Source organism: Trachypithecus francoisi, unplaced genomic scaffold, assembly GCF_009764315.1.
Source record: "Trachypithecus francoisi isolate TF-2019V2 unplaced genomic scaffold, Tfra_2.0 Contig01579, whole genome shotgun sequence".
NCBI lineage: Eukaryota > Metazoa > Chordata > Mammalia > Primates > Cercopithecidae > Trachypithecus > Trachypithecus francoisi.
In genome coordinates, this window is record NW_022681442.1 from 8,493,090 (window position 1) to 8,506,420 (window position 13,331).

At 43.2% G+C, this 13,331-nt stretch overlaps 1 protein-coding gene across 8 annotated transcripts in view; it reads left to right on the forward strand.

Annotated features, from left to right (window-relative positions):
• Positions 1–13,331, forward strand: part of IKZF5 (IKAROS family zinc finger 5) — a 21,408-nt gene continuing 8,077 nt past the window's right edge. For 2 of the 8 annotated variants that reach the window (XM_033180164.1, XM_033180171.1), the window contains exons 1-2: positions 32–152; positions 1,665–1,815. Coding sequence is in view for 1 of the 8 variants with exons in the window: in XM_033180156.1 (XP_033036047.1) it covers positions 137–152 (16 nt within the window). In the remaining 7 variants the exon portion in view is untranslated. Of the gene's footprint in view, positions 153–173; positions 707–1,664; positions 1,816–13,331 lie in introns of those variants that run through there. The other 6 variants (XM_033180143.1, XM_033180114.1, XM_033180133.1 and 3 more) reach the window with 6 other exon arrangements.

Sequence of the window (13,331 nt, forward strand, 5' to 3'; positions counted from 1 at the left end):
GTTCACGCGAGACTTGAGCAAGGCAGGGGGGCGGGAAGGGAGTCGGAGACACAACAAAGATGGCGGCGGCGGCTGCGACGGTGACGAAGACGGTGGCGGCGGCGGCGGCGTTGAACAAGGCGGTGTGGTTTACTCGATGCAGCTGTCAGGAGGTAAGTAGCAGGCTGCCGGCTCGGACGGCGGCGACGCGGCGGGACAGGGCGGATAAGAAGGAGCGGCCGGAGGCGAGAGCTGGGTTCGCCGCGGGCCGGCTGATCCGGCGAGAATTCAGCGGAGGGTCGGGCGTGGTCGGTAGGCGGGCAGGTGATGGCCTGGGACCTCCTCAGCCGGAGTGCGGTGGACTGCGGCGCCTATGGCCACGAGAACCCTGAGGGAGCGGGGTCTCCTGCTGTCGGCGCCGTCGAGCAAGACCTCGGAGGCTCTGAGGCGGGAACTGCTGCCTGGCTCTGACAGGTGGTTCTGCGGGAGGCGTCCGGAGGTTTGCGTCTTCACGGGGTCCCAGGGGCGAAGGGAGTCAGGCGGGCGCAGGTCTCCTAGGTGTTTCGAATCCTGGCGAGGATGTCGCTCCGAATCCTGGTGAGGCTGCCGCCCCGACGCCGGTCCCAGGCTGCTCGTTGGGAGAAGGACATTTAAAGCCTTCGTATTTTATCTAATGATCCTGCCCGGATTCGTCTCTACTGCATGGGCACCCTTATTTTAGGAACATGTGAGATTTGAGGAAGACATTGTAGCAAATAGCTATTCGGGTTCATTCGGGGTTTAGATCTCTGGATAAACTGTGTGGAGTGCGAGTAGCCAAGCCTAGCATGCTCGATTACTGGATCTGAAGCTAAACGAGTTCTAGCAAACACTAACCACGTGGCCTACTTAAAGTCCCCCTGATGTGCTGGTCAGAACCCGAAAGAGGTGTGACAAGCGGGAGAAGAAATAAAGGCGTCTTAAATTATGTGATATGAGGAAATTCAGTTTTGAAAGAACAGAACTTATTTAAAACTACTTAAACGTCGGAACTAACAATTTCAAAAATTCAATTTAATTTTGATTTATGTCATGTTGTCACAACAACTAGAGGTTATTATTATTGATGAGAGCTCGTTACAGTGAATTGAAATGTCTGGTGTTATTTTCCCCTAGCGGTCTAGGATATTTCCCAGAAAACCGTAACTGTTTTGTGTTGTGATAGGATAAAAAAGATGGAATTCAGATATGCCCTTATCGGATGTGCATTTTTTTTGTTTTTTTTTTTTTTAAAGCCCTTTCCCGTTTCCCTACTTAGGACTAATGCATTGTTTTTATGCAACTATAGCTGTTCAGCAGTCCTAGGCTTGACCGTTTTAGAAATGTACTGTGACTAAATGAAGTTAATTTTAATTTCGTTAAACTGAAGTTTAACTTAAATTTAGACATTAAAAATCTTGCCCAAAACGAATCCACCAGTGAGAAAACGATAGTCACACCAGTTATTCTTTGGTGATCCTATGGAGTTTTTGCTGAAGTGAAGCTACTGCTTTGTTCTTTGATTATCTGTCAGTTCGTTTTCTTTTCAGCTAATGTAATGATAAGATTGGCATAAGTTATTAGCTCATTCAACCTGTAGATGCTAATTACGTTCTTATCTTAAAGGTTTTGATTTGTGGTGTGCTTTTTGTTTGTTTTTTGTGCAGACCTCTGTATGGCTTTTCAATTTTAGTTGAAATTCTCTCTCCATGGCCTTTTGGAGTCGCTTGCTGTATCTCCAGAGTAAATTTCAATTACTCTACATTTCATCAATGTTGGAGTGGCAAGAAAAAGGAGGAACTGATTTGGGGTGAAAAGGTTAGATTGTATAATTTCTCTTCTGATTTATTTCAGCATGGTTTTACTTATATTTTATTTTTATATTTTGATTTCTGTTTTCTCAGAGCCTCATAATTTCCTTTTTTGTCTTCAAGAGTTTTTGACAGTTCTGAAATCAGGAATTATGTTCTAATTATTTTTGAAGGCCCATGTTACTCCATAGAAACCAATCCTTATTTGTCAGCGTTGACTGTTTATATGTGTTCTATAGCAGAGTAAATCTCAGTGACCATAATTATTAGGCTATGCAGGGTAAGCACGTCTATTGAACTGTAATCACTTTGTGTGTATAGGCCTGCCTAACCCATAAATTATTATGTAAGTAAGTTAGTTGCTAATACTGTATTCTTCCTTATGGCTACCCATGAGAAGTAAGACTTCTCATGAATGCTAGGTGAAGGAAACATATCCTGCTGTTCCCTAATCATGTTCTCAAAATTCTCCCACAGTTTATAAAAAAGACAGAAGGAAGATAGGTCAGAGAGCCTCTTCTCTGGTTGTTTCATAGTTGTGAGTGCCTCCGAATTTGCATTTCAGTGCCTGTGTTTTAAATTATTAGCTACTGGTTAAGAGGTGGGGGGGTGCATGTATACATGCTTGCATTGATCAACTGCTTTACATTTATGAGACTGAAGAAGAAAGATCAGAGGACTTCATACAAAATAAATCCTTTATCAGAAACCAAGGAAGATCGGAAATTAGCTTAAATTATCTACTTGAGGTAGAGGTTTTCCTGTCCTTTGGGATATCAAAGCTTAATTATCATACACCTCTTTTTCCCCTACCGGCTTGCATAGCTTCTGGTTGTTTTCTAAAAGCATTAATTTTGAGCCTTGAATAATAATTTGGGGGATGCTACTGGCATGATAATACTTTAGGTATACCCTAGCCAGTTTCTATATAGATAACCACCTACACCCCATGGAATTTCATACTAAATTCAACGTAACTTTAATCAGAATAATCACAGGAAGGACTTGGGAATTTTGCTATATCATAAGGAACAATCATCATGAAGTATGGGAATATTGTTCTCTTTGGTTGATATGATTAGATATCTTAGTTCAGGTTGTTATAACGAATTACCATAGACTGGGTGGTTTAAACAAACACTTATTTTTCACAGTTCTGGAGGCTGGGAAATCTTAATATCAAGGTGCCAAGAGATCAGGTATCTGGGGAGGGCTTGCTTTCTGGTTGTATCCTCTCATGGCAAAGAGCAGAGAGGAAGCAAGATCTCTGGGATCTCTTCACAAGGCACTAATCCCATTTAGAGGACTTCACCTTTATAACCCTATTATCTCTCAAAGGCACCACTCCAGATACCATCAAATTAGGGGTTAGAATCTCAACATATCAGCTTTTAGGGACATAAACATTCAGTCCATGACGATACCAGCAGAAAGAGTACATCTGAGTTGTAATAACACCACCCGCATCTGTAATAATACTGGAGAATACTTAAGTATATTTCTTGTTTAGATGACATGATATCACACATTGAAATTTTGTGTAAAGTAAGTCATCTTTTGGCTAACTCCAAGGTATTGAGTTAATGTCCAGTATGGGAAAGATACCACTAAAAAAATTATAGTTTGTGGATTTTCTAAAGTATATTTTATTATGTTTGCAAAGGTTTTAAAATTTATCAGTGCCTCAGAGGCATCTCTGGGCATCAGTTAATTTGTGGAATTCCTAGATTAAACTTTGAGACCTGAGACTGATGATAATTACATTAAAGACAGGAAAATGACTCGGATAGAAAATCTTTATTTTCTTTCTATAAGAGGAAGTCTTTTGTAGTTGCAGAATTTTTTTTTTCTTTTTAAAAAGTAGAGATGAGGTCTCGCTATGTTGCCTGGACTGGTCTTGAACTCCTGAGCTCAGGCAGTCTTCCCACCTTAGCTTCTGAAAGTGCTGGGATTATAGGCATAAGCCACCATGTCCAGCCTAGTTTCAGAATTATTACTATTTTTCAATTTATTGTGCTTAGAAATACTGACTTGAGATGTAGAAAGCTGAGTTTTGAGCCCAAGACTCTACTTCGCTTTAAGCACCTTTCATTCATGTGTGTCTCTGCTATAGACTCGGGCTTTGCGAGCACCTGTCATACCCTGTGTATATGATCTGCTATAGACTGGGGCTTTGCGAGCACCCGTCATACCCTGTCTGTATGATCTGCTATAGACTTGAGCTTTGCGAGCACCTGTCATACCCTGTCTATATGGTCTACTATAGACTTGGGCTTTGCGAGCACCTGTCATACCCTGTGTATATGGTCTGCTATAGACTGGGGCTTTGCGAGCACCTGTCATACCCTGTCTATATGATCTGCTATAGACGGGGCTTTGCGAGCATCCGTCATACCCTGTGTATATGATCTGCTATAGACCGGGGCTTTGCGAGCACCCGTCATACCCTGTGTATATGGTCTGCTATAGACCGGGGCTTTGCGAGCACCCGTCATACCCTGTCTATATGGTCTGCTATAGACCTGGGCTTTGCGAGCACCCGTCATACCCTGTCTGTATGGTCTGCTATAGACCTGGGCTTTGCGAGCACCCGTCATACCCTGTCTGTATGGTCTGCTATAGACCTGGGCTTTGCGAGCACCCGTCATACCCTGTCTATATGGTCTGCTATAGACCTGGGCTTTGCGAGCACCGTCATACCCTGTCTATATGGTCTGCTATAGACCTGGGCTTTGCGAGCACCCGTCATACCCTGTCTATGGTCTGCTATAGACCTGGGCTTTGCGAGCACCGTCATACCCTGTCTATATGGTCTGCTATAGACCTGGGCTTTGCGAGCACCCGTCATACCCTGTCTATATGGTCTGCTATAGACCTGGGCTTTGCGAGCACCCGTCATACCCTGTCTATATGGTCTGCTATAGACCTGGGCTTTGCGAGCACCCGTCATACCCTGTCTATATGGTCTGCTATAGACCTGGGCTTTGCGAGCACCGTCATACCCTGTCTATATGGTCTGCTATAGACCGGGGCTTTGCGAGCACCCGTCATACCCTGTGTATATGGTCTGCTATAGACCGGGCTTTGCGAGCACCCGTCATACCTGTGTATATGGTCTGCTATAGACCGGGCTTTGCGAGCACCCGTCATACCCTGTCTATATGGTCTGCTATAGACCGGGGCTTTGCGAGCACCCGTCATACCCTGTCTATATGGTCTGCTATAGACCGGGGCTTTGCGAGCACCCGTCATACCCTGTCTATATGGTCTGCTATAGACCGGGGCTTTGCGAGCACCCGTCATACCCTGTCTATATGATCTGCTATAGACCGGGCTTTGCGAGCACCGTCATACCCTGTCTATATGATCTGCTATAGACTGGGGCTTTGCGAGCACCCGTCATACCCTGTCTATATGATCTGCTATAGACTGGGGCTTTGCGAGCACCCGTCATACCCTGTCTATATGATCTGCTATAGACTGGGGCTTTGCGAGCACCCGTCATACCCTGTCTATATGATCTGCTATAGACTGGGGCTTTGCGAGCACCCGTCATACCCTGTCTATATGATCTGCTATAGACTGGGGCTTTGCGAGCACCCGTCATACCCTGTCTATGTGGTCTGCTATAGACTGGGGCTTTGCGAGCACCCGTCATACCCTGTCTATGTGGTCTGCTATAGACTGGGGCTTTGCGAGCACCCGTCATACCCTGTCTATGTGGTCTGCTATAGACTGGGGCTTTGCGAGCACCCGTCATACCCTGTCTATGTGGTCTGCTATAGACTGGGGCTTTGCGAGCACCCGTCATACCCTGTCTATGTGGTCTGCTATAGACTGGGGCTTTGCGAGCACCCGTCATACCCTGTCTATGTGGTCTGCTATAGACTGGGGCTTTGCGAGCACCCGTCATACCCTGTCTATGTGGTCTGCTATAGACTGGGGCTTTGCGAGCACCCGTCATACCCTGTCTATGTGGTCTGCTATAGACTGGGGCTTTGCGAGCACCCGTCATACCCTGTCTATGGTCTGCTATAGACTGGGGCTTTGCGAGCACCCGTCATACCCTGTCTATGTGGTCTGCTATAGACTGGGGCTTTGCGAGCACCCGTCATACCCTGTCTGTGGTCTGCTATAGACTGGGGCTTTGCGAGCACCCGTCATACCCTGTCTATGTGGTCTGCTATAGACTGGGGCTTTGCGAGCACCCGTCATACCCTGTCTATGTGGTCTGCTATAGACTGGGGCTTTGCGAGCACCCGTCATACCCTGTCTATGTGGTCTGCTATAGACTGGGGCTTTGCGAGCACCCGTCATACCCTGTCTATGTGGTCTGCTATAGACTGGGGCTTTGCGAGCACCGTCATACCCTGTCTATGTGGTCTGCTATAGACTGGGGCTTTGCGAGCACCCGTCATACCCTGTCTATGTGGTCTGCTATAGACTGGGGCTTTGCGAGCACCCGTCATACCCTGTCTATGTGGTCTGCTATAGACTGGGGCTTTGCGAGCACCCGTCATACCCTGTCTATGTGGTCTGCTATAGACTGGGGCTTTGCGAGCACCCGTCATACCCTGTCTATGTGGTCTGCTATAGACTGGGGCTTTGCGAGCACCCGTCATACCCTGTCTATGTGGTCTGCTATAGACTGGGCTTTGCGAGCACCCGTCATACCCTGTCTATGTGGTCTGCTATAGACTGGGGCTTTGCGAGCACCCGTCATACCCTGTCTATGTGGTCTGCTGTAGACTGGGGCTTTGCGAGCACCCGTCATACCCTGTCTATGTGGTCTGCTGTAGACTGGGCTTTGCGAGCACCCGTCATACCCTGTCTATGTGGTCTGCTGTAGACTGGGGCTTTGCGAGCACCCGTCATACCCTGTCTATGTGTGGTCTGCTGTAGACTGGGGCTTTGCGAGCACCCGTCATACCCTGTCTATGTGGTCTGCTGTAGACTGGGGCTTTGCGAGCACCCGTCATACCCTGTCTATGTGGTCTGCTGTAGACTGGGGCTTTGCGAGCACCCGTCATACCCTGTCTATGTGGTCTGCTGTAGACTGGGGCTTTGCGAGCACCCGTCATACCCTGTCTATGTGGTCTGCTGTAGACTGGGGCTTTGCGAGCACCCGTCATACCCTGTCTATGTGGTCTGCTGTAGACTGGGGCTTTGCGAGCACCCGTCATACCCTGTCTATGTGGTCTGCTGTAGACTGGGGCTTTGCGAGCACCGTCATACCCTGTCTATGTGGTCTGCTGTAGACTGGGGCTTTGCGAGCACCCGTCATACCCTGTCTATGTGGTCTGCTGTAGACTGGGGCTTTGCGAGCACCCGTCATACCCTGTGTATGTGGTCTGCTGTAGACTCGGGCTTTGTAAGTACCTGTCATACCCTGTGTATATGGTCTACTATAGACCGGAGCTTTGTGAGCACCTGTCATACCCTGTGTATATTGATATATGGGATAGAGGCCATACAGGTCAAGTGGACACAAAAATGCTTAGGGATGAAATGACACTTAATTTTTAAATCATGACAGGACGTTTAAGTTTATAAAGCATACTAATATATTTAAAATTCTACTTTAAGAAGAGTTTTTCTTCATGTTTGCAATGTTACAATGTTATCTTCTCATTTCAGAGTCATTCTTTTATTTTTTTTTTTTTTGAGTTTATCATGCATTATGGTTGAAAAGCAGCACACAATTTATGGCAGGGAACACAGTGAAGTTTATAATGTGACAATGTGATAATAGCCAAGACTGTCAAAATATGCCAGCCGTCCTCTGTAATTAGGCTCATTTGTGTTCTTAAACTTGAGATGCATGTATAAAAATATCATTTTCTTCTGCTTGCTTTCTGGCAGTCTTGTGTGTTTTTACTGCACTGTCACATGTTGTACTGTAGCAATGTTATACTTTCTAATCAAGATTTGGTAAGGATTATCTTGCTTCCAGAAGCCTGTCAAAGTACATTCAGACATTTTCCAGGGGAAATGTATTAGTTTTCATGTGAACTGATTGGCAAGAAGTGATGCTGAGTTACAATGTAAATACTGAGATTTCTTTCTTCATTATAGCTTTTATAATTAGAACACAATCTATAGGGCTATACAGCTTTTACAAATTAAAAAAGTGTTTTCCCAGATCTTATTCTTGATAGTCTTTTTCATTGGAGCTGACTAGCTTACATTTTCCCACCAAGAGCAAACTTAAAGGACAGATAATCAGCACAATCAACTGTAGTCACAAAACAAATAGTAACACAATGATAAAGAAACTGAGAACTAGTTCAAATAAAGGTGATAAGATGGGGAAGAAAACAACTGAAACAAATGTGTTCAAAAGCCAACAATAATTCTTAAGATTCAGAAAATTGAGCCAGACTAAAGCAAGTGATTTAAAGAGGTGGCCTGTAAGTAAAATAAGCAGAGATGAGTTTGAGAAATTGCAAAGTGATTTGAAAAATTGCAAATTGGGATTACTTGAGACTAAAGTGGAACATCTTTGTTTCATTGTAACTAAGAAACAAATAGATGTTTAGTATATTCTCCAACCACATTGATGAACCAATAGAAAAAAGCAAATAACTGAATCAGGGGTGGTGAGAATTTTAAAATCCAAGTCATAACCATTTGTTTTTTTTGCTACAAAAGTAATTATTAGAAAAATGGCTACCATTTTCTGATAGCCTACCATATGCAATACATGTCACAATATACTTTATGTATACTTACCTATAAAACTTAAGATAGTACTGCAAATTGGATTATGATTCCATTTTACGAACTAGGAAACTAAGGCTGAGAGAGGTCCCTCCCTGTTCAGTCTTAAAGCTAGTGAGTTTGACTTAATACCAAAATATGGTTCTACCTCCGTATCCAGTAGGTACTAGTTCCAGGACCCCTGTAGATACCAAATTTATGGGTGCTCCAGTTCTTTATATAAAATGGCTTAGTATTTGCATATAACTCACAGTCTCATCCTTTTGTATACTTTAAGCTCTAGATTATTTATAATACCTAATACAGTGTAAATGTTATGTAAATAGTTATACTATATTGTTTAGGGAATTATGACCCCCCCAAAAGTCTGGTGAAACCCCGTCCCTACTAAAAATACAAAAAATCAGCCACGTGTGGTAGTGGGCACCTATAATCCCAGCTACTCTGGAGGCTGAGGCAGGAGAATTGCTTGAACCTGGGAGGCAGAGGTTGCGGTGAGCGGAGATTGCGCCATTGCACTCCAGCCTGGGCAATAAGAACGAAACTCCATCTCAAAAAAAAAGGAAAAAAAAGTCTGTACATGTTCAGTATAGATGCAGCCATCCAGTTTTTCCAAATAATTTTGTTTTGCAGTTGGTTGAATCAACAGATAACAGAACCTTTGGATATAGAGAGTTGTCTATATTATATTTGTCCAGAGGATAAACTTTCAGTAGCCTCAACTTTCTAGACAGTTTTCTAAAAAATAGGCTTTTCTACCTGAAAAGGGGTAGTAATTTTTTTTTTTTTTTTTGAGACGGAGTCGTGCTCTGTCTCCCAGGCTGGAGTGCAGTGGCACAATCTCAGCTCACTGCAGCCTCCGCCTCCTGGGTTCAAACAGTTCTCCTGCCTCAACCTCCCAAGTAGCTGGGATTTCAAGTGCCTGCCACTGTGTCTGGCTAATTTTTTTGTATTTTTAGTAGAGACGGGGGTTTCACCATGCTGGCCAGGCTGGTCTCGAACTCTTGACCTTCTGATCTGCCCGCCTCAGCTTCCCAGAGTGCTGGGATTATGCTGGGATACCGTGCCTGGCAGTAATAATTTTTTCTTTTTCTTTTTTTTTTTTTTTTTTTTGACAGAGTCTTGCTCTGTCACCAGGCTGGGGTGCAGTGGTGCGATCTCAGCTTACTGTAACCTCTGCCTCCCGGGTTCAAGCGATTCTCCTACCTCAGCCTCCTGAGAAGCAGGGATTACAGGCGCCCACCACTATTCCCGGCTAATTATTTTGGTATTTTTAGTATAGATGGGGTTTCACCATGTTGGCCAGGATGGTCTTGATCTCTTGACCTTGTGATCCACCCGCCTCAGCCTCCTAAAGTGCTGGGATTACAGGCGTGAGCCACCATGCCCGGCTACTGATAATTTTAAAAAGCTCCTGGAGCTACCATAGCTTCTAAAAAGGGAGGAAAGGAATGATTCACAAGTATTGAATTAAGAAAAGTGAAAATTCAGTTACCTGTAAGTCCTTATTTGGCTAAATTTGTTTGGAATAAAGAACAGACTAGATGTGAAGAGAGAAGACAAGAGGTATGAAAATAAGATTTATCAGTCTGAAGCCAGAAAACAGGGAAAACAAAAACAGCCCTGTGTTACTGAGTGGTTGTAAAGTACAATAACTCATATTAGTGGTATATCAAATCTTGGTCTATTTCCAGTAGATTTCTAGTTAAGTCAAAGTAGTTTTGATTCTTAAAAAGTTGGTCATATTTTTGTAAATTGGAAAATCTGCTTTTGTGGAACCCCTCATTCCTCAACCCTACAGTTCTACGGTTTAAAAACAGGCTGAAAAGGACCAGTAACAGTCTGTTCTTGAAGAAGAAAAACAAAGCTGGGGGACTTAAATTACTGTGATAGCAAGACTTATTATTAAGACTATCTGGTATGGCTGCAAGGACAGATAGGCTAGTGGAACAGAATATAGAGAATCCAGAAGCAGATCCACATACATATAACCATTTGATTTAAAAAGGAGACATTGGAGCTTAGTAGAGAAAGGCCGATCTGGTAGGTACACATTGCTGGGACAATTGGATATCTCTGGAAAAGAGTATGCTTTGACTTTTACCTCCCACCATACACAAAACTCAAGTCCAGATAAAAATATGAAAGGTAAAATAAAAAGCATTTAGAAGGAAGTATAGGAGAACATCTTCAAGTAAGATGTAGGCAAGGATTTAGGACACAAACAACTCTAAATGTAAAGGATAAAAATGGGTAAATTGTACTATATTAAGAGCTTTTGTTCATCAAAAATTACCATTAAGAAAGTGAAGGCTGGGTGCGGTGGCTCACGTCTGTAATCCCAGCACTTCAGGAGGCCCAGGCGGGCAGATCACGAGGTCAGGAGATCAACACCCTCCTCGCTAACATGCTGAAACCCCATCTCTACTAAAAATACAAAAAAATCAGCCTGGCATGGTGGTGGGCGCCTGTAGTCCCAGCTACTTGGGAGGGTGAGGCAGGAGAATGGCGTGAACCTGGGAGGCGGAGCTTGCAGTGAGCAGAGATCCCGCCACTGCACTCCAACCTGGGCAACAGAGCCAGACTCCGTCTCAAAAAAAAAAGAAAAGAAAAGAAAATGAAAAGGCAACCACAGTGGGAGAAGATACTTAAGATGCACATATCCTAATAAAGGACTCATAAAGCATTCTTCCATATTAGAAAAAGACAACACAATAGAAAAATAAGCAAAAGGTATGAGCAGACATTATACAACAGAGGGTATCTAAGTGGTTAATTAGCATATATTAAAAAGTTTGCATCTTCATTAGCCATCAAGGAATCTAAATTAAAACTAATATGATACCACCAGACACCCACCAGAACGGCTAAAACGAAAAAGGCAAAAAAATGCCCAAGTATTGTCAAGGATGGGGAGCAGCAGAACTCTTGTTTACTGCTAGTGGGAGTGTAAATTGCTATAATCACTTTGAAAACCTATTTGGCATTATCTAAAACTGAATATATGCATGCCTTTGATCCAGCAGTTTCACTCCTATACAATGAACAGAAATATGTATGTAATCAAAAAACATGTAGTAATATGTTCATGGAAACTTTATTCATAGCAGCCAATTACTGGAAATTACCCAGATGATCTAAAAACAGTATAAGAGATCAATTAGTTGTGGCACGGTCATACAACAGACTCCAGCAGTCAATCTGAGCAAACTTCAGTTGCATGCAGCAATATGGATGAATCTTACAATTATAATGTTCAGTGATAGAAATCAGACAAAGGTTCATAGTGTATGATTCCATTTACATAAAGTTGAAGAACAGACAAAACTAATCTACAGAGTCGGAAGTCAGGATGGCTGTAACCCTTGTCAGGGCAGAGGGTCCTAGCTTTGGAAGGGTACACCAGGGGGGCTTCTGGGATGCCGGCAGCCTTCTGTTTCTTGATTGTGTTGCTGATTTTATGAATGTGTTCATTTTGTGACAATTCATTGAGCTCTGCTCTTATAATTTATGTGCTTTTCTGTATATGTATGAGACTTCAAGAAAAAGTTAAGCATATGTATTGAAAGTGAGTAATTTTTTGATGCCTACCACTGGCTACTAAAGATGGAAGCTTTTTTAGATGGAAAATTATTTGTTAAATAGTTGGAGTTTAGAAAAAGAATATTTTATCATAGGGTATATTTACCAGAGATTTGTACTTATTTGCATAAAAATTGTTTTTACTGGAAGAAAAGACTTTTTGTCTCCCAGGTGCTAGACTTCGTCGTCTTATTCTTACTAGAAAACTTTTTGGCTATTTTATTGGTGAATTTGGGCCATCTGGTGAAGACCAGCTTGTGATTGCAGAACCCACAAGAGACTTTCCCTTTTTACACTAGCATCAGGGATTTTCTTTTTCTTTTTCTTTTTTTTTCCTAGTCTTGGAGTGGATAGGATAATAGGTAGTAGAAGTGGTGATTTGGATATTTCTAGAGCGGGGGTTGGGAAGCTAAGGCCTGTAGGTCAAATCTGGCTCAATGCCTGTTTTTATAAAGCCTAATTGGAACATAGCCCCACCCATTTGTTTACATATTGTCTGTGGCTGTCTGTTGTCGGTGGCTGCTTACAGTGACAGTTGAGTAATTGCAGTAAAGATGAGCATGGCTTGCAAAGGCCTAAAATATTTACTATCTGGCCCTTCATAAAAACTCTGCTACCCCTAGTTCTAGACCACTTATTTGCAGACTACTCATTCATGTGAACACTATGTCTAAGAGCCTTTGCTGGTAGTCACTAGCAGCATGCAGCTATTTCTATTTAAATTAATAAAATTAAAAACTCAGGTCATTTGTATTAGCCAAATTTCAAGTGCCTCTGTAGCTATATGTGGCTAGTAGCAACTGCATAGGAATAGCACAGATAAGCAACATGTCCATCATCCAGAAAATGGTCTCATTCTGTCCACCAGGATGGAGTCCAGTGGTGTGATCACGGCTCACTGCAGCCTCGACCACTCAGACCCAAGCAATTCTCCTACCTCAGCCTCCTCACTTCTAGTGAGGAGTGAGGAACCGGTGAAGCAGGGGGCTTGAATTGTGCATGCCAGCACTGTTACCTCCTGAGATGGAGTAGACTTTTCCTTTGAAGCTGGAACCATCTGCATGTGCCACCACACCCAGCTAATTAAAAACGTTTTTTTTTTGTAGGGACAAGTTCTCCCTATATTGGTCTCCGGCCTGCTTGGTTTCTTTATTGTCTTCTTCATCGATGATTTCTGCTTGTGTTCTTATTTCTTTATTCTGAACTTGTTTTGTTTTTTTC